Source organism: Capricornis sumatraensis, chromosome 20 (assembly GCF_032405125.1).
Source record: "Capricornis sumatraensis isolate serow.1 chromosome 20, serow.2, whole genome shotgun sequence".
In the NCBI taxonomy this organism is placed as follows: Eukaryota; Metazoa; Chordata; class Mammalia; order Artiodactyla; family Bovidae; genus Capricornis; species Capricornis sumatraensis.
In genome coordinates, this window is record NC_091088.1 from 62,986,790 (window position 1) to 63,004,023 (window position 17,234).

Below are 17,234 nucleotides of genomic sequence, written 5' to 3' on the forward strand. Positions count from 1 at the left end.
GGAGCCTGGCGGGCTAGTGCTTGGGGTCGCAAAGAGTCGGACAGGATTGAGCAACTAAGGACAGGACTGAGCAACTAAGCACGCAGCCAGTCTTAGGACGAATCTCTTCCTTCCACTGCCCCCTACAGGCCTCCGACTGTCAAAGTCCCAAGATTCCATCTTCAGAGCCTTCCTAGTCCACAGGACTCAAGGATTCCCTTAAATTCCTTCAGTCTCCCTCCCTGCAGGGCACCTTCTTCTCTCCCTTGAGCCTTAACCACTCGTTCAACGCCTCCAACTTAGGAGCCCTTCCGGTCTTGGGGTTTTCCACTATCCTCAGAAATGGTTGGGATGCTTTGGCAAGGGGTTACTGGAGTGAGACTGAGTTTAAGGGGTCAGATTTGTGGGCTGAAGTCTGTGCTGGAATGAGTGCCCCTGGGTTTACATGGCTCTCATGATTACTTTTTTTTCCCCTTAAGATTTTTAAATATTGTTCTTTTGAAAAATTATTTGGCCGTGCTGAGTCTTAGTTGTGGTGTTTGGGATCTTTGGTGCAGCATGTGGGTTCTAGTTCTCTGACCAGGGATGGAACCTAGGCCCCTTGCATTGGGAGGGTGGAGGCTTAGCCACTGGACCACCAGATAAATCTCCATGATTGCTTTTTAGATTGCTTGGTAGTCAGGGTTTGCTAGAAAAGTCCGCGAAAGTGGCAGTGGGAGTCTGGAGGTGAAGGGCCCCAGAAAGGGAGATCACTGAGATACTTGCATTAAATCATTTAAATTCTCACAATCTTTTAAAAAGTACTCAAAATATTTTGCATTTGTATTATTTACCTTCTTTCAAGTACAGTAAAATTCACTCGTTTTGGTGTGCAGTTCCGAGTTTTGACAGATGTATAGAGCAGTGTAACTGTCACTACTAACAAGATCCAGCGTGTTTTTATCATTCCTCCAAATTCTCTTGTGCTGCCTCTTTGTCATAATAACCTTTTTTAAAAAAGTTTTCATCAGTTATCTATTGAAAACTCACTAAAAACTTAACACTAGAATCATACTATATGTTGGAGGAGTTTATTTTATATAGGTTATAATCACGCTTACTTGAAGGGCTATATGAACTTGACCTTATAGATGTCATATAAAAGTTTAGTTACTCCAAGTCCTCTATTGTCTTTAGAAAGTCTTTTTTTATTTTATTCAAATATAGTTCATTTACAATGTTGTGTTTAATTTCTGCTGTATAACAAAGTGACTCATACGTATATGTATTCTTTTTCATATTCTTTTCCATACATATATATATATATAACTGAATCACTGTGATCTACACTTGAAACTAACACAACATTGTAAACCAACTATACTGTAATTAAAAAAAAAAAATTTGTTTAAAGGTGCCTACCATTCCAAAAGAAGAAGCAGAAGAACCAGGAAAGCAACTAAACAACAACAGACTTTTCCTAACTGAAGGCTAGCTTTCTTAGGCCTAGCAAGGCAACAACTCCATTCTTCCTGAAATCAGTCATAGGCAATACAGAAAAAAAAAATGGGCATGACTGTGCTTCAATAAAGCTTTATTTAGGGACACTGAAATTTGAATCTCAAGTTATTTCCATGCATCATAAAACATCCTTCTTTTGATTTTTTTTTTTTTTAACCCCTGAACCATTTAAAATGTAAAAAACACTCTCGGCTCACAGGTGCCATCAAAGCCGACAGCGGCCCAGACTTGACCCGTGAGGTTGTCTCGGCGACCTCACAAACAGGCGTGCTTCATCCTGTCTAAAGCCCCCCCCCAAACCGTTGAGAAACTGAGACTGTGAGTAATCAGCTGGGGCGGGGCCTAGGCTTCTCCGAGAAAAATCTTTTCCTTGCTCAGAAGAGTGTATTTGGAGAAGTGAGGGCAGGAGGAGAAGGGGGCAACAGAGGATGAGATGATTGGATGGCATCACCGACTCAATGGACATGAGTCCGAGAAAACTCCAGGAGATGGTGAAGGACAAGGAAGCCTGGAGGGCTACAGTCCATGGGGTCGCAAAGAGTCCGATACGACTGAGCTACTGAACAACTCTGGAGACATTCATCAAGCTGCTCCAGGGTCTGGGATGGGATGACCCATCCTCAGAGGATTAAAAAGAGAGAGAGAGAGACAGACCACACTCTGTTCTCATCCCAATTGCTCTCCCTCTCTCCCTGGCCTGCATCCGAGTCCTCCGGCCCAGCCGACCCTCAGTGGAACTGGATTTCAGCGTACTCTGGGTGCGTGCCCTCAGGTCTCTGGGTCTCCCATGGTCTGAGGCCTGGGAAGTTGAGGACAGCGTAATGGAGCTCCTCTTGGTTGTTCTCTGCTTCTGAGGCTTGTGGGGATGACTTGGGTCCTGGACAGTTGTGGGAGACGAGATGGAGCTCCTTTTGGTTCTTTCTGGCTTCTGTGGAGTGACCATCTGGAGGAGGAGGCTGGGAAGGACTGCTTGGTTTGGCTTTCTGTTTCTGAGCATAAGGGGGGTAAAAAAAAACAACTGACCATCCTGCCTTCCTTCATTCAACAAATACTTGAGCACTTGCCCAGTGCCAGGTACTAATTAAGGAACTGGGGTTACATCAGGCAGTGAAACAAAGACTCTGCCCTCCCTGAGCTTACCTCTTGTCTCGGAACAGGAACAAACTACAAACAGAAGTCTGTTGTTTAAGCCTCCAGCCTGTGGCTCTTTGCTATGGCTGGCCTAGTGAACTGACTAATGCAGGTAGATTGGTGTGAGGATCACCACAAAACACTGAAGCACTCCATCATCACATCCATCTCCCTCCCATATCCATAACCTCGCTTCTCATCTCCTCCCATCCTGGACCCCTCACAACTACTAACCTGTCCTCTGTCTCTACAGTCGTTAACACCCCGTGTAGGTGACCATTGGAAATTGGCCTTTTTTTTTTTTCCTGGTCCCTAAGCTCTATCCAACCGAGGTGGGGAGAAGTGGTTTGGATGGATTTGGGAAGAGATGTGCTGATGGATTGATTGTGGGAGGATAAAAAAGAGAAGAGCAAGAAGTGACTTTAAGGCTGGAGGCTTGAGCAGTTGGGCCAATGTGGGCTCTTTGCTGAGATGCAGAGGGTGGAGGAGAAGGGATTTAAATGGTACTTAGTCACAAGTTTGATTCTGGGTAGGCAAAGTCTGAGATGACTGTTGGACATCCGAATAGAGACGCAGCTTAGAGAGTTGGCTGTGAGTCTAGAGTTGAGGAATGAGTCTGGGAAATGTAAATTTTGGAGTCATCAGCATCTACATGTTCACTCCTGAAAATATCCAGCATTTAAACCAACACTTATTATTAGGTGCCTGGTACTCAATGTTTTATGGGTAGAAAATGAGCCTATCAAATACCCAGAATGAGCCTACATGGTCTGTACTACTATTATCCCCTTTTTACAGTTAAATCGAGGCACAGAGAAGTTAAGTGACTCATCCCAGAATACACAGCGTGGAAAGCAGAAAGGAACCCCAGCAGCCTGACTTCAAAGCCCTGCCCTTAATCATCACTAGGACATACGGACCCTCAGTGATGTTAATCATTGTGGCATCATTAATTATACTCAGTCATGTCGTTGGTAGTGGTGATAGTGAAATAGTTATTGCCATCTATCAAGCAATAACATGTGTTGCAATCCTCAAACCGGCTCTCAAGGAGGAAGCAACAGAGGCTCAGCAGGAAGGAAGGATATGGTCAAGGTCTCCTAGAAGTTACGTGTCAGAATCAGGGTTTGAATCCAACACCCGGGCCTTTCCCACTGTGAGGAAAATCGGGGACGGGGCTGGAGAGGAGCGCATACGGGAGTCAGAGAAGGGGAACAAGAGGCAGCGGCTTGGGAGCACTCACCAGGGGGCCGGCCTTAGGGATCACGTTGATGTAATCCAGGATCGTGCTCCTGCGTGAGAACCTGGACCGCGGAGCCTCTCCGGGGGCCGGGGCCGGGGCCGGGACCTCTCCCTGGGTCCGTTTCTTCCTCAGAGTCCTCACTCTGAGGAAACACCCCCACTGCCTCCTTGGTGTGCGCCCGGGACCCGCCCCCTTTGCCAGGGTGCCCCAGATTTCACGCCCCATCCCTCGCTGCCCGCCTCGCTCCTAACTCACAAGATCAGGATGAAGCAGAGGAAGAGGAGAGTGGTGACGCCAGTCCCTAGAGAGATTCCGCTGGAGAAGGCCCCGGAGGCGAGTCCCTTCTCATCTGCACGGAAACGGTCAGCAGTCTCTGAGCCCGTCCCATTCACGTGGGTCCTCACGTCCGCCTGCCACTAGGCGCTCAGTCTTCCGGCTCCCATGCCAGAGGTTTTCCCCTGCAGCCCCTTCCCATCGACTTCTTGGAAATTCCACTACACCTCAAGCCCAGATATCAGGCTTTCCGGTTTAAACTTCCCCTCTGCATCCCAAGGGGCTTCCTTGGTGGCTCAGACGGTAAAGAATCCGCCTGCAATGCGGGAGACCTGGGTTCGATCTCTGGGTGGGGAAGATCCCCTGGCGAAGGAAATGGCAACCTACTCCAGTATTCATGCCTGGAGAATCCCATGGACAGAGGAGCCTGGTGGGCTATACATTCCATGGGACTGCAAAGAGTCGGTCAGAACTGAGGGGCTAACGCGCCGGCGTGTCCCCGCCCTCCCCCAGCTCCTGATCCAACCACAAGGCCCAGCCCCGGTCCCTCTCAACCCCCGCCTCCACGGGGCGTCCAGTTGACCCCTGACCTGGCAGCAGCAGGACAGACCCGCTCTGGGCCCCGTGGCCGTTCAGGGCCTCGCAGCTGAGTCTGAGGCCGGAGCTGAGCCCCTCGCGGAGGCTCAGCGAACTGTTGGCCCAGGGCCCCGCAGAGCTGGAGGCGACCTCAAAGGAGGCGTTGCTGAGCTCCCCCTCCAGCAGGCCCTCCCCGAGCCGCCAGCGCAGGGAGGGGGCCGGCCGGGCTCGGGAGGAGCAGCTGCAGCGCAGACCCTCGTCCTCCTGGGAGCAGGAGGGGCCTAGCAGCTGCGGGGGGGCTGTGGGGAGAGATGGGAGGGATCAGGGGCGCCCCTCCCCTCCCTGGAACCCCGGCCTCCTGTCCCCAGGGGACCCCACACTCACAGACCACGGAGAGGCTCAGGGAGATATTTTGGGAGCCTAGCAGGTTCTGAGCCCGGCAGGTGAACTCCCCTTCCTGCTCTGTTTGTATCTGAGGCAGCTCCAGGACCCCGGGATCTGAGGGCTGGGAGGGGCTCACAGTCCGTCCCTGTCGGGCCCAGCTCAACCGGGCGGGGGGGTTGCTGTGAGCGACACAGAGGAGACGCAGGCTTTGGCCCTCCAGGACCTGAAGAGATGCACCACTCTCCAAGTTTTCCAGGGCTAGGGAGAGAAGAGGCAGGATGGATGAAGAGAGGAGGGCACAGGAACCCTTCTACCTGTTGATATGCCAGACGTCCATGCAGCAGTGTGGCACCCAGAAGCCTGGCTCCTCTGATGCCCTTCCTTACCTGTGCGGTTTGCTTTCAAGACCATCACTTTCAGGTTCTCCGGGGCATCTGAAACAGAAACGGGGGGCTTGGCTGTAAACAGGCAGGGGTTTCCTTCTGGGCCAAATGAATGTCCCCAGGTATGAAGGGCTCGGAGGGGGAGGAGGGTTAAATCACCCTCTGAGTGATTCTCTGAAGAGGAACCCACGCTATGTAATAGAAATAGGTCTTTGGTCTTCGTCCCTATTCCACAAACAGAGCTTCTAAAACTCCTGGATTTCCTGAATGGTAAGCATGATAAAGGTGCCTTGTTAAATAACAAACCCCTTTCCACCATCCCTGAGTATACCATTATTGAAGTGACTTTTGGAAGTGCCCAAGGCTGAGGGCTTGTTGCGGGGTGGGGGTGGGGGGGACCGGCCACGTGATTTGAGGGTTGAAACTTCCAGTCCCACCCCCTGACCTCTGAGGAGGGGAAAGAAAGGGGACTGGAGATTGAGTTTAATCACTAATGGCTGATTTAATAAAAAGTGACTATGTACCAGGGGCTTCCCAGGTGACTCAGTGGTACAGAATCTGTCTGCTAATGCAGGAGACCCAAGTTCAATCCCTGGGTGGGGAAGATCCCCTGGAGAAGGAAGTGGCAACTCACCCTAGTATTCTTGCCTGGGAAATCCCAGGGACAGAGGAGCCTGGAGGGCTACAGTCCATGGGGTCACAAATGTAACGAAGCCTCCATAACCACCTCCCCAAATGGGGTGAAGAGATGGAAATTTGGGGAACGTGGTGCCCAGGAAGAGGGCATGGAGGGTAGGTGCCCCTTCCCCATACCTTGCCCTAAGCATCGCTTCCATCTGGCTGTTCCTGAGTTAGTCTGTTATAATAAACCAGTAATCTAGTGAGCAAACTATTTCTCTGAGCAGCTCAAGCAAATTCATGGAACCCAAGGAGGAGATCATGGGAATCCCCAATTACTGGTGGGTCAGAAGCACAAGTGACACTCTGGACTTGTCATTGGCAGCTGAGGTGGGGGCGGGGCCAGTTTGGTGGGCCCCATCCCTTAACCTGCGGGGATCTGACTGATGCTCTCTCCGGGTAGACAGGATCAGAACCGAGCTGAGCTGTAAGACAGCCTGCTGATGTGGGAGAATTGCTTGGTGGTGTGGGGAAAATCCCAGCCCCTCCACTAGCCCCCCACCCAGCTCTTCCGATCAGAGCTGGAAGCAGAATCTTAAGTTGGCCTGGGGTTCCAGGTCCCCGTGGAGCTCTGGGACTCTACCCCCAGCCCCCTTGCCTCCTCCCTGGCCCCCCAACCCAGGCCCCTGCTGGTCACACTCACACTGCACTGAGAGGTCCAGGCTGCGGCTCAGGAAGCCAAGCCTGTTCTCAGCCCGGCAGGTATAGCGACCCGCATCCTCGGCTTTCACCCTGGGCAGCGCCAGCTCCAGAGCTGTGGAGCCCAAGGGGTGGGACCAAGAGAGGACTCTGTCCTGCAGAGTCCAGCTCAGTGTGGCCAGCGGCAAACTGTCCGCGGTACAGAGCAGCCGCAGGGACTGGCCTTTCTGGACTTCCAGGTGTGGGCTCTCTCCCTCAGGCTCCAGAGCTGCAGAGAGAGAAAGAGAGACAGCAAGAGAAGGACCACAGGGGGAAACGCCACTCCCCCCGCCCTCCTGACACCCCCAAGTGGCCCTCAGTACCTGGCTCATCGGTGTGGGAGATGCTGATAACCAGGTCTTTGGGGGCATCTGTTAACAGGATTGGGAGTTGGCTTTGGGGAAAGTGAAAGTCGCTCAGTCGTGTCCGACTCTTTGCGATCCCACGGACTGTATAGTCCGGGGAATTCTCCAGGCCACAATACTGGAGTGGGTAGCCTTTCCCTTCTCTGGAGAATCTTCCCAACCCAGGGATCAAACCCAGGACTCTCGCATCGCAGGCGGATTCTATCCCAGCTGAACCACAAGGGAAGCCCAAGAATACTGGCGTGGGCAGCCTATCCCTTCTCCAGCGGGTCCTCCGGACCCAGGAATCCAACCGGGGTCTCCTGCATTGCAGGTGGGTTCTTTACCAGCCGAGCTATCAGGGAAGCCCGGCTTTGGGGAGGAATGATACATTCCCCACCGCCAGAGAACATCCCCTCAGGGAAAAGAAAGCGTGACAGTCCCCTGGGAAGACAGGCGACGCATGAGTGCCCAAGATGCGCTTGCGGACAGAGGACCACATGGCAGCCGCGTTCCCTTCCTAGGGCCGAGCCCAGCATCGCGAGACTCCGCGCCTTCCTGCCCCGCGGGCTGCCAAGAGCTATCGGTCATCGGTCATCGCCCGGCCGCCTCTCTCCACCTCCGCATCCCCCGAGCCTGGAGCGCACCGTCCTTCCCGCCCTCAGACTCACAGGCCACGCTAAGCCGGACGGTGTTCTCCGCGCTCACACCCTCTCCAGAGAAGTCCACTCTGCAGGTGAGCTCAGTGTTGTGGTCCTGGGGTCTGGGTGTGAAGGTGAGCTCTGAGAAGTAGGAAGGTCTCGGGCTGGCCTCGTTGGGGGAGACGGTGTTCCCGATCCAAGAGAGAGTAGGGACCGGACATTCGTCAAAGATCCAGTTAAACGTACAGAAGAGCGTCACCTCGTGCCCGGGCTGCAAGATCTCAGGGGCGTAGATCTCCGGCTTCAGTGTCAGGGCTGGGATGGACCGAGAGAGGGTGGGATGCCAGCCCCGGATGGGGGGGTACCCTTGGGAGGTCACGTATGGTCTGTTCTCTACGGCCCCTCCCCAGTATGAGAAGGTGGGGGAGGCGTCCCCCCCACCGCGCCCCATTCCAGTTCGAGCCAGTTCCATACCTGTCACCTCCAGATAGAACTTGTATTCCATGAAATTATATTTCACATAATCGCCTCTCTCGAACCGGAAGAAGTACAGTGCGCTGTCCTCCAGGTGTGCCTCTCTGATGAGCAAGGAGCAGCTCTGACTGGGATCACCGAGGAGCTGGAATCGGCCCTGGGTGTCTGTGTCCACTTCCTGACCTGGCTTGTTGGTGGCCACTGGCAGACTAGGCTTGGGGGTCTTGTCTCTGAACCAGAAGCCGTAAGCTGGGGTGGTGGGACTCCATCCTCTGGAGGGGTAGAAGACAGAGCAGGGCACGACCACGCACAGGCCTTCTTGCACCATCACAAACTCCTGCACCTGCAGCTTGAATGAGTCCAGAGCCTGAGACCCTATGAGGGAGACAGAGGTTCAAGCTGCAAGCGCAGCCCAGACCACCCGCCCCAGCCCCCGGGCCCCTCCTGGCCACCCCCATCCACTCACCGCCCCACAGCATGGCCAAGAACAGTGGCAGGAACATCTCAGGCACTTGGACCTTCCTGGGACACACTCATTCCCCAGACGCTTTGACGGGCAGTGGGTAAGGGCAGAAGGCGGAAGCTGAGCCCTGGGGGACTGATGCATGAAATGCGCTTCTGGTGCACAGACCCACACGACTCTTTTTCCTTTTCTGGACTCTCCCCACCACCACCTGGCACCCACTTGAATTCACTCTGGGGAGCTCACCTGGTGTCTGGGCTCCCTGAGCTGGTCGCCTTTCCCAGTCATCTCGGGGGGAGGGGCTGGAGGGCATGTGTCTAACCTTGGGGCCTGGCTTTGGGTGGGTGGAGGCTGGGGGCTCTCCCACTGGACCCTGAGTCGTTAGGGAAGCAGAAGTGAAAGTCCCCACTAAGCCCTTCCAGGGGCCCCTGGTGACTGCAGTGGATTTCTGGGGCAGAAGGTGGTGGTGGTGCAGGGCTGGTCTTGCCAGATAAAAGGCAGAATGCCCAGTTAAAATTGGCTTTCAGATTAATAATATATATTTTTTAGTATAAGTATGTCTTAGAAGTATAAGCATGAGATATTCATGCGTGCGTGCTTAGTCGCTTCAGTCGTGCCTGACTCTTTGTGACCCTATGGACTGTGGCCCACCAGGCTTCTCCATCCGTGAGATTTCCCAGGCAAGAACACTGGAGTGGGTTGCCATGCCCTCCTCCAGAGGATCTTCCTGACGCAGGGATCAAACCCCGAGACTCTTATGTCTCCTGCATTGCAGGCAGATTCTTTATTGCTGAGCTGCCGGGGAAGCCCATGCATGAGATATGCTTCTACTAAAATTATTCACTGTTTAGATCTGAAATTCACCTTTAACTGAGCACTTTGCATTTTTCTTGGCTACATCTGGCAATCCCAGGCTGGTCTCTGTCCCTACCCCTTCACCCTCCCTGATGGGCTCACTGGAGCCTGTCCCCCAAGATCTCTGTCTGCTTCCCAATCTCCCCTTCTGTCCCACAGTTGGATGACATACATTTGTAACACCTGCTGTGAAAAAAACTCAGGATCCCTGATGGCTCAGTGGTAAAGAATCTGCCTGCAAGGCAGGAGACTCAGGTTCAATCCCTGTGCTGGGAAGATCCCCTGGAAAAAGGAAACGGCAACCCACTCCAGTATTCTTGCCTGGAGAATTCCCTGGACAGAGGAGCCTGGAGGGCTATAGCCCATGGGACTACAAAAGTCAAATTTGACTTAGAGACTAAACCACCACCCCAGCCAGGGTGATGCCGATGGTGGCATCTCTGGCAGTGTAAGAGGCATGGGAGCTATGCAGTGAGTCAGTGTAACTGCCCCAGATCTTGACTGTTGTTCCCTTCACCTTGAAATTGATTCTCTGTTTTGGTCACACAGAAATGCCATGTTTGCCCTCTTGACCTCCACTCCCTGGGACCTTGTGTGTGGCAGGTGTCATGCTGTGAATGGGGGAGGGGAAGACACATAGGTAAATCAGACAGTATCTGACCTCGGGGGATCCCAGCTTGGTAAACGAAGAGCCTTAGAAACGGAAAAGCGCTGAAGTGTTCATAAATGCCCCGCCCCACACGCTGAGACAGATGTCCCCGCCTGGCCCTGGGGAAAGGGTGTTCACTTCCTCCTGGCGGAGTCAGGAGGGGCTTCCTGGAGGGAGTGACTGTGTAGCTATCCCTGTCTTTGGATCTGCTGTGTTAATCTGCCATCACAAAACCACACAGAATGAGTGGCTTAAACAAGAGAGATGTACTTCCTCACTGTTCTGGAGGCTGCAAGTTCAAGGTCAAGGTGTCAGTAGGGTTGATTTCTTCCAAGGTCTCTTTCCTTGACTTGGAGACGGCCGTCTTCTCTCCGAGTCTTCAGCTGGTCTGGCTTGTGTGTGTGTGTCCTTCGTAAGGTCAGCAGTCACATTGGACCGGGACTCTACCCTGTGACCTCATTTCAACTGAATTAGTTCTTTAAAGATTCCGTCTCCAGTTGTATATTCTGAAACACTGGGGGTTAAGGCGTCAACATATGAACTTGGAGGCCAAGGGAGCGCAGTTCAGCTCATAACATCCATCCTCCTCTTCATTTCCTTCCAGGTCCCCACTGCCCATCCTGAGCTTTCTCTCAGGGATGCCCTTGTGTCCAGGGACAAAGGAGGAAGGGCCTCCCAGAGGGTGGAGTGAAAAGGAGAGAAGAAGCCTGGATCCTGCTGGGGGCTTGCCCTGAAGGAGCCGAGAACTGAAGTTCCCCACCTTCAAAGCTTAGATCCAGTCTTGCCCCCGCCTTGGAGCATCTCCATGCCTCTCTGAGGCTAACAGGAGCAGGAACCCGGAGGGTGGCAACATCTCAGGCCTTCCGTGGCTTTCTCCGCATTCTTCCATGCTGCTCCGTCAGCCCAAAAAGGGAGAGAGAGAGGACCCTCTGCTACCCTGGGGCCAAAAAGATACCAACCTGTGGCTACCCTGTTCCTCTGAACCAACGCAGAGGTCTCCCATTCTCCTGTCAATGAACATGGACCACTGCGGGGTTAGATATGCCTTCAAACCTCAGCGCTGATCCCTGAGATGTGGAGGTGAGGTCTCCTGTACCAGGTGAGGTCATCTGGGCAGCTTTACATCCATAGCCAGGTGGGCAGAGGCAGGTGGAAACTGAGAGGGGCCAGAGGACCCTTCAGTGACCCTGCTTGCGGACCAATCCATCCCCTTCCGCAGGCAGCTGCCAAGAGGTTCCTGGAGGCGGTCCTGAGACCATCAGCTCTCCTCAGCTTTCCTGGAAACGCTGAGGGTCCACTCTTCTCATCACAGGAAAAGTATTTCCGGTCACAGGACCTGCCCTTTCTTTCCTGCCCATCCTCCTTTTCCTGGTCCCATCTTGCCTCCATCCTCATGTCACTCAAACTCTTCCTGTCAAGATTGCGGAAGACCTCAAACGCTTAAAAGCCCTAGGTAAATTATGTTCTCATCTCACTTGGATGCTGCCCACCCAGCAGCATTTGATGTGCTCGGTCGGCCCCTGCCCGCCTGCTTCTTGAAGCACTGGTTCAGTCTGGCCTCTGAAGGCACCTGCCGGAGCTGGGCTGCAGAAGACACTGTTGTTGTTGTATTGGTTGCTCAGTCATGTCTCACTCTTTGTGACCCTGTGGGCTGTATGCCCCTCTGTCCATGGAATTCTGGCAAGAATACTGGAGTGGGGCACCATTCCCTTCTCCAGGGGGATCTTCCCGACCCTGGGATCGAGCCCAGGTCCATACTTTCCTGGTTTTCCTCCAACCTTTTAGACACTCTTCCTCATCTTTCATAGTTCTGCCTCTTCCCCTGACTCCTAAATCTCACGATGCATCAGGATCGCTCTCCCAAGATGTCCTGTTTCCTCCATGACCTTAGAAACCTTTGCTATGTGTGATATCGTGACTTGCAGTAAATACATATTTTGGTCTTTGTTCGTGTTTCCTGGCCCACAGTTCCCCAAACCCTTGGAATTTCCTGAGTGAGAAGAGCAATAGGAGCATCTTTTGTTAAAAAAAATTTTTTTTTGATCTCTTGTCCTCAATTTCTGAAAACACTTTGGAGCTAGAAATGGGTGTCTTGTTATTCTTAACAAACCCCTTTCCGCCATACCAGAGTTTTTGTTGATGGGGTGACTTTTGGAAAACACAAACAGATGAGGGCTGGTTGTCAGGGGGAATGAACCCTGTGATTAGAAGGTTAGAATTTTGCGTTCAATCTCTGACCTCCCAGGAGGGGAGAGGAGCTAGAAATTGAATCAATCCCCATGGCCACTTATCTAATCAACTGTGCCTATGGAATAAAGCCTCCAGTAAAAAAAAAAAAAAAGAAGAAGAAAAGAAAGAAGTATGGGGTTCAGAAGGTTTTCAGGTCAGGGAATATGTGAAGACTTGGGAAGAGTGGTACATGTCCCCAAAGAGAAGGCATGGAAGCCCTGAGCCCTCTCCCCATAGTTTGCCCTGTGCACCTTTTCCATCTGACTATTCTGAGTTACATGTCCTTTTAAAATAAGCCAGTAACCTCAGAAATAGCCTGCTTCTCTGAGCGCTTCTGCTTTACAGGGGTCCAAAGGTTATGGTTTCTGGTACCAACATCTGCCCATATCCTAGCATCACCCTGATGTCTTTGCCTCAGCCCCATGTACAATCTATCCGCATGACCCATCAGTTCAACTTTAAAAAAATAATAATTTTGTTTATTTTCGGCTGCACTGGGTCTTTGTTGCTGCATGGGCTTTTCTCGAGCTGTGGTGAGCGGGGGCTACTCTCTAGTTGCAATGTGCAGGCTTCTCAATGCAGCGGCTTCTCAAGATGCAGAGCACGGGCTCTCGGGCACCCAGGCTTCAGCAGGTGTGGCTCCCAGCTCTAGAGCACGGGCTCAATAGTTTGGTGCTCAGTCTTAGTTGCTTCAAGGCATGTGGGATCTTCCCAGACCAGGGATCGAACCTGTGTCTCCTGTGATGCCAAGTGAATTCTTTACCACTGAGCCACCAGGGAAGCCCTCAACTTTTTACATATTAAAAAAAAAAAATGTGCTCACTTATCCCCATCCCCACTTTCACTTGTTACCCTAGTCTAATGGGAACACAATGGACAACACAACTGACACTTTGAGTCAGATAGTCCTTGGTGAGTAGAAGCTGCGCTACATGTTGTGTAGAGTATTGATGAGCATTCCTGGCCTCTCTACTCACTGCTCTTTACTCCCCTCCTTCCCATCCCAGGTTCGACAACAAAAACGTCTCCAGGCATTGTCACCTGTCGACAAAGTTACCCTTGATTGAGAACGACTATCTAGGTCCTAGTCACCAGTACCACTCATCTGTACGACAAAAATCTATCAGTGATTCTCCTTGCTTCCTTTTTTTTAAAAAAAATGATGGACATATAGTTGAATTACAACGTGTTAATTTCTGCTGTGCGGCAAAGTGAGTCCATTGTACACATATGTGCATTCTTTTTGCATGATGGTTTATCACTGGATACTGACTATGGTTCTCTGCTTCCATTTTTTTGCTCCTTCCCTAATGCCATTTCAACACAGCAGCCAGAGTTACTGTTAAAATATAGATAAGGTCAAGTCACCCTCTTACTCAAACATGTCAATGGCATTTCACTCTATTTAGGAGAAAAATCTAAACGAATCACCTCAACCCACTGAACTTGACCAGGTGTAACCCCCAATGAACAGTGCAAACTCATTTGGAATCCACTTCGCTTTACTTCCCGCATTCTCTCCAATGATACCTACCTCCTCTGTTTCTCACATTTACCAAATTTGTTTCCGCCTCAAGAACATGATGCTAGCTGTCCCCTCTTCCAGGAATGCTCTTCTTGTGGCTGGCGCCCTTTTTCACCGTTTTCAACTCAGAGGCCATCTCTTCTGAAATGTTTTCCCTGAAGTTACAATGAAGGTGCCCCAACAATTCCCCACCTGTGCACTTTTTTCCCCCCAACTCGCATATTTCTGGTGATTCCCTTGGACCTCCTCTGAGCTTTCCACCTCTCCTCCGTGTGACCAGAGCACCTCCCCACTCTACTTTGCAATTGCCTTCTCATCCAAGCCACCCTTCCCCCACCCTTGGCCATACAGCAGATGAGGGGTTACCCGAGTCTGCAAGAACCTTTTTTCAGTCATCCTTGTATCTGTCTTCTCTGCCTAAGAATGTTCAGATTGTCTCTGAGCCTATTCCTTAAAAACGAACAAACAAACAAACAAAAAACACTCTGCAAGCTTCTGGTTTCCTTCTGGAATTCAACAGATGTTGAGCACCTGCTGTCTGCCTCTGAGGTCACAAGGGCAAAGACAGATACTGAGGGGAAGTGAGAGAGGGGTGGGTGGATAGGTATGGGGTTGGGGAGGTTAAGGAGGAAGAAGAGAGGTCGGTAGGTATGTGTGTGTCCGTGTAGGTAGGTGGGTAGGCAGCTTAAGATTCTGTCCTAGGAAGGATGCTGGGTGTGGGTCTGAGGACTGGACTCAGGACAGATGAATGAAACGGATGTAGGGAAGCATTCCAGGGGTGAATGGAGAATCCAAGTCTGGCTATATTTGAGTCCCTGGGGGTGCTGAGGACCCTTGGTTGGGGGAAAGGGGCTATCTTAGACACCCCCTGTGTGATCAGTTGCGTCAGACTCTTTGTGGCTCCATGGACTGTAGTCCACCAGGCTCCTCTGCCCATGGAATTTCCAGACAAGAATACTGAAGCGGGTTGCCATTTCCTCCTCCAGGGGATCTTCCGTACCCAGGGATCGAACTAGCGTCTCTGGCATCTCCTGCATTGACAGGCAGATTGTTTACCTACTGAGCCACCTGGGAAGCTGTTGTTGTGCTTCATCATGCAGTCGTTTTCGACTCTTTGTGACCCCGTGGACTGTAGCCTGCCAGGCTTCTCTGTTCATGTGGGATTCTCCAGGCAAGAATACTGGACTGGGTTGCCATGCCCTCCTCCAGGGGATCCTCCCAACCCAGGGATCAAACCGAGGTCTCCGGCACTGCAGGCGGATTCTTTAGTCTGAGCCACCAGAGAAGCCCACCTGCGAAGCTAGACACCCCCTAGCTGGCATCTTGGTGTCATTCGGATACACCTGTCTGTGTCAGTTCCCACCCACAGCGCTTGTACTGCAGTTCACAACGCTGTCCCCAGAGGACGCTCCACTTCCCCTGCCGCAGACTGACCCCTGTGCCCCAGTCACCAGGCTCTGTGCTGTCCAGAGTCCTGAAGAACTGCAGCTCCCTCAGGAATGTTTCCCAGGTTCTGGACACATTTGCAAATGATGCTTGCCCAACAAGGGTGCATTCATACTCACTGAACCTAGGAACAAGGAGTCTGCTCCTCTCACTGAACCTCCGTACAGCCGAGTCGCTGCTGGAGGGAGCATATCAAAGCAAGCACTTAGTTACCACAACCACCCCACTGCCCTCACCCTTCCTGAAATTTAAAAAACCTCAATATCTAGCCCACACACACTTTCACAGTGTCATTCTCAAATGACTTCCACCGAGACACATCAAACCTGTGATGTCTACACCAGAAAATGTTCCTGTGGCGTTTCAGTCTGTTCCCGCTGCTGTATTAGACATACCAAAAGCAAGATCTGAAATCATGAAACTCTTAGAAGAAAATATAGGCAGTAGTCTCTTTGACATTGGTCTTAAAGACATCATTTTGTCTCCTCAAGCAAGAGAAACAAAAGCAAAAATAAATCAACGAAACTCTAAGAAACTAAAAAGCTTTTCCACAGTGAAGGACAAAACAAAAACACAGCCTACTACATGGGAGAAGATATTTGCAAACAGTATATCCGGTAAGGGGTTAATATTCAAAATACACAAAAGCCTCATGCGACTCAACATCAAAAAGAAAAAAAAAGCACGCTGACTGAACATAGGCAGAGGACATGAGTAGACATTTTTCCAAAGAAGACAAACACATGGCCGAGAGACACAAGAAAAGATGCTCAGCACCACTCATCTTTGAGGAATGCACATCAAAACCAGAATGAGCTACCACCTCACACCTGTCAGAATAGCTGTTATAAAAAAGACAACAAATAACAAAGATGTGGATAAAAGGGAACCTTTGTGCACTGTTGTTAGAACTGTAAATTGGTGTAGCTGTTATGGGGAACAGTACAGAGGTCCCTCAAAACATTAAAAATAGAATTGCCATACGATCCAGCAGTTTCACTTTGGAGTATTTATTTACTCAAAGAAAACGAAAACAACAAGTTGACAATATATTTGCACACCAGTGTTCACTGCAGCATTATTCACAATAGTCAAGATATGAAAGCAGCTTAATGGTCCATTGATAGATGAATGAGTATATAATATACTACATATGACATTACAATATACTCAGACATAAAAAATGAAATCTTGCCATTTTTGACAATTTGGATGAATCTACAGCATATTAAGGGGGCTTCCCTGGTGGCTCAGAGGGTAAACAGTCTGCCTGCAATGCAGGAGACTCAGGTTTGATCCCTGAGTCAGGAAGACCCCCTGGAGAAGGGTATGGCAACTCAGTGCAGAATTCTTGCCTGGAGAATCCCATGGACAGAGGAGCCTGGTTGGTGATGATCCATAGGACTGCAGAGTTGGACCTGACTGAAGTGACTTAGCACACATGCATGCAGGGCATATTACGCTAAGTGGAATAAGTCAGGTACAGAAATACGAATACCATATGATCCTGTACATGGAATCTAAAAACTAAAGCATACAGACAAAACAAAAACAAATGGGTGGTTGCTGGAGGGGAGGAAGTGGTGGTGGTGAGGCAAAACAGGCAAAGGAGATTAAGTGCAAACCACCACTTATAAAAACAATAAGCCATAAGGATGCAATAAACAACATAAGGAATATGGTCAATGATACTGTCATAACTTTGTGTTGGGACAAGTGGTGACTAGACTTGCCGTGGTGATCAGTTCATAATGCATGCAAATGTCGAATCACTATGTAGCAC

The 17,234-nt window shown here is 51.0% G+C and overlaps 1 protein-coding gene and 1 long non-coding RNA gene across 8 annotated transcripts; one reads left to right on the plus strand and one right to left on the minus strand.

Annotated features, from left to right (window-relative positions):
- Positions 1-1,639: 1,639 nt before the first annotated feature.
- SIGLEC10 (sialic acid binding Ig like lectin 10) lies at positions 1,640-8,787 on the minus strand. 7 transcript variants are annotated; one of them, XM_068992899.1, is made up of 12 exons: positions 8,751-8,787; positions 8,285-8,659; positions 7,841-7,951; positions 7,149-7,196; positions 6,791-7,054; positions 5,473-5,520; positions 5,087-5,344; positions 4,717-5,001; positions 4,109-4,202; positions 3,959-3,995; positions 3,848-3,928; positions 1,640-2,468 (listed from the first exon to the last, which is right to left on the minus strand). In XM_068992899.1, exons 1-12 carry the CDS (start codon positions 8,785-8,787, stop codon positions 2,208-2,210), a joined length of 1,899 nt encoding a protein of 632 aa, XP_068849000.1. In that variant the 3' UTR covers positions 1,640-2,207. The 7 variants fall into 7 exon arrangements, with proteins under 7 accessions (XP_068849000.1, XP_068848999.1, XP_068849003.1 ...); XM_068992898.1 differs by having other exon boundaries at positions 7,841-8,125; XM_068992902.1 differs by lacking the exon at positions 4,717-5,001.
- LOC138096633 (uncharacterized) lies at positions 5,484-7,804 on the plus strand. Its single transcript, XR_011146434.1, has 3 exons — positions 5,484-5,506; positions 5,710-5,739; positions 7,694-7,804. It is a non-coding gene; the product is annotated as an uncharacterized lncRNA (long non-coding RNA).
- Positions 8,788-17,234: the final 8,447 nt, after the last annotated feature.

Bases quoted from the DNA above. Each gene is read 5' to 3' on its own strand.
- SIGLEC10 (XM_068992898.1), bottom strand. From the start codon at position 8,787: ATGTTCCTGCCACTGTTCTTGGCCATGCTGTGGGGCG. The intron at 5,002-5,086 runs GTGAGTGTGGGG...CTCTCCCCACAG, and splicing joins CCTGAGCCTCTCCGTGGTCT to CCCCCCCGCAGCTGCTAGGC. The intron at 3,996-4,108 runs GTGAGTTAGGAG...GTGTTTCCTCAG, and splicing joins CTCTGCTTCATCCTGATCTT to AGTGAGGACTCTGAGGAAGA.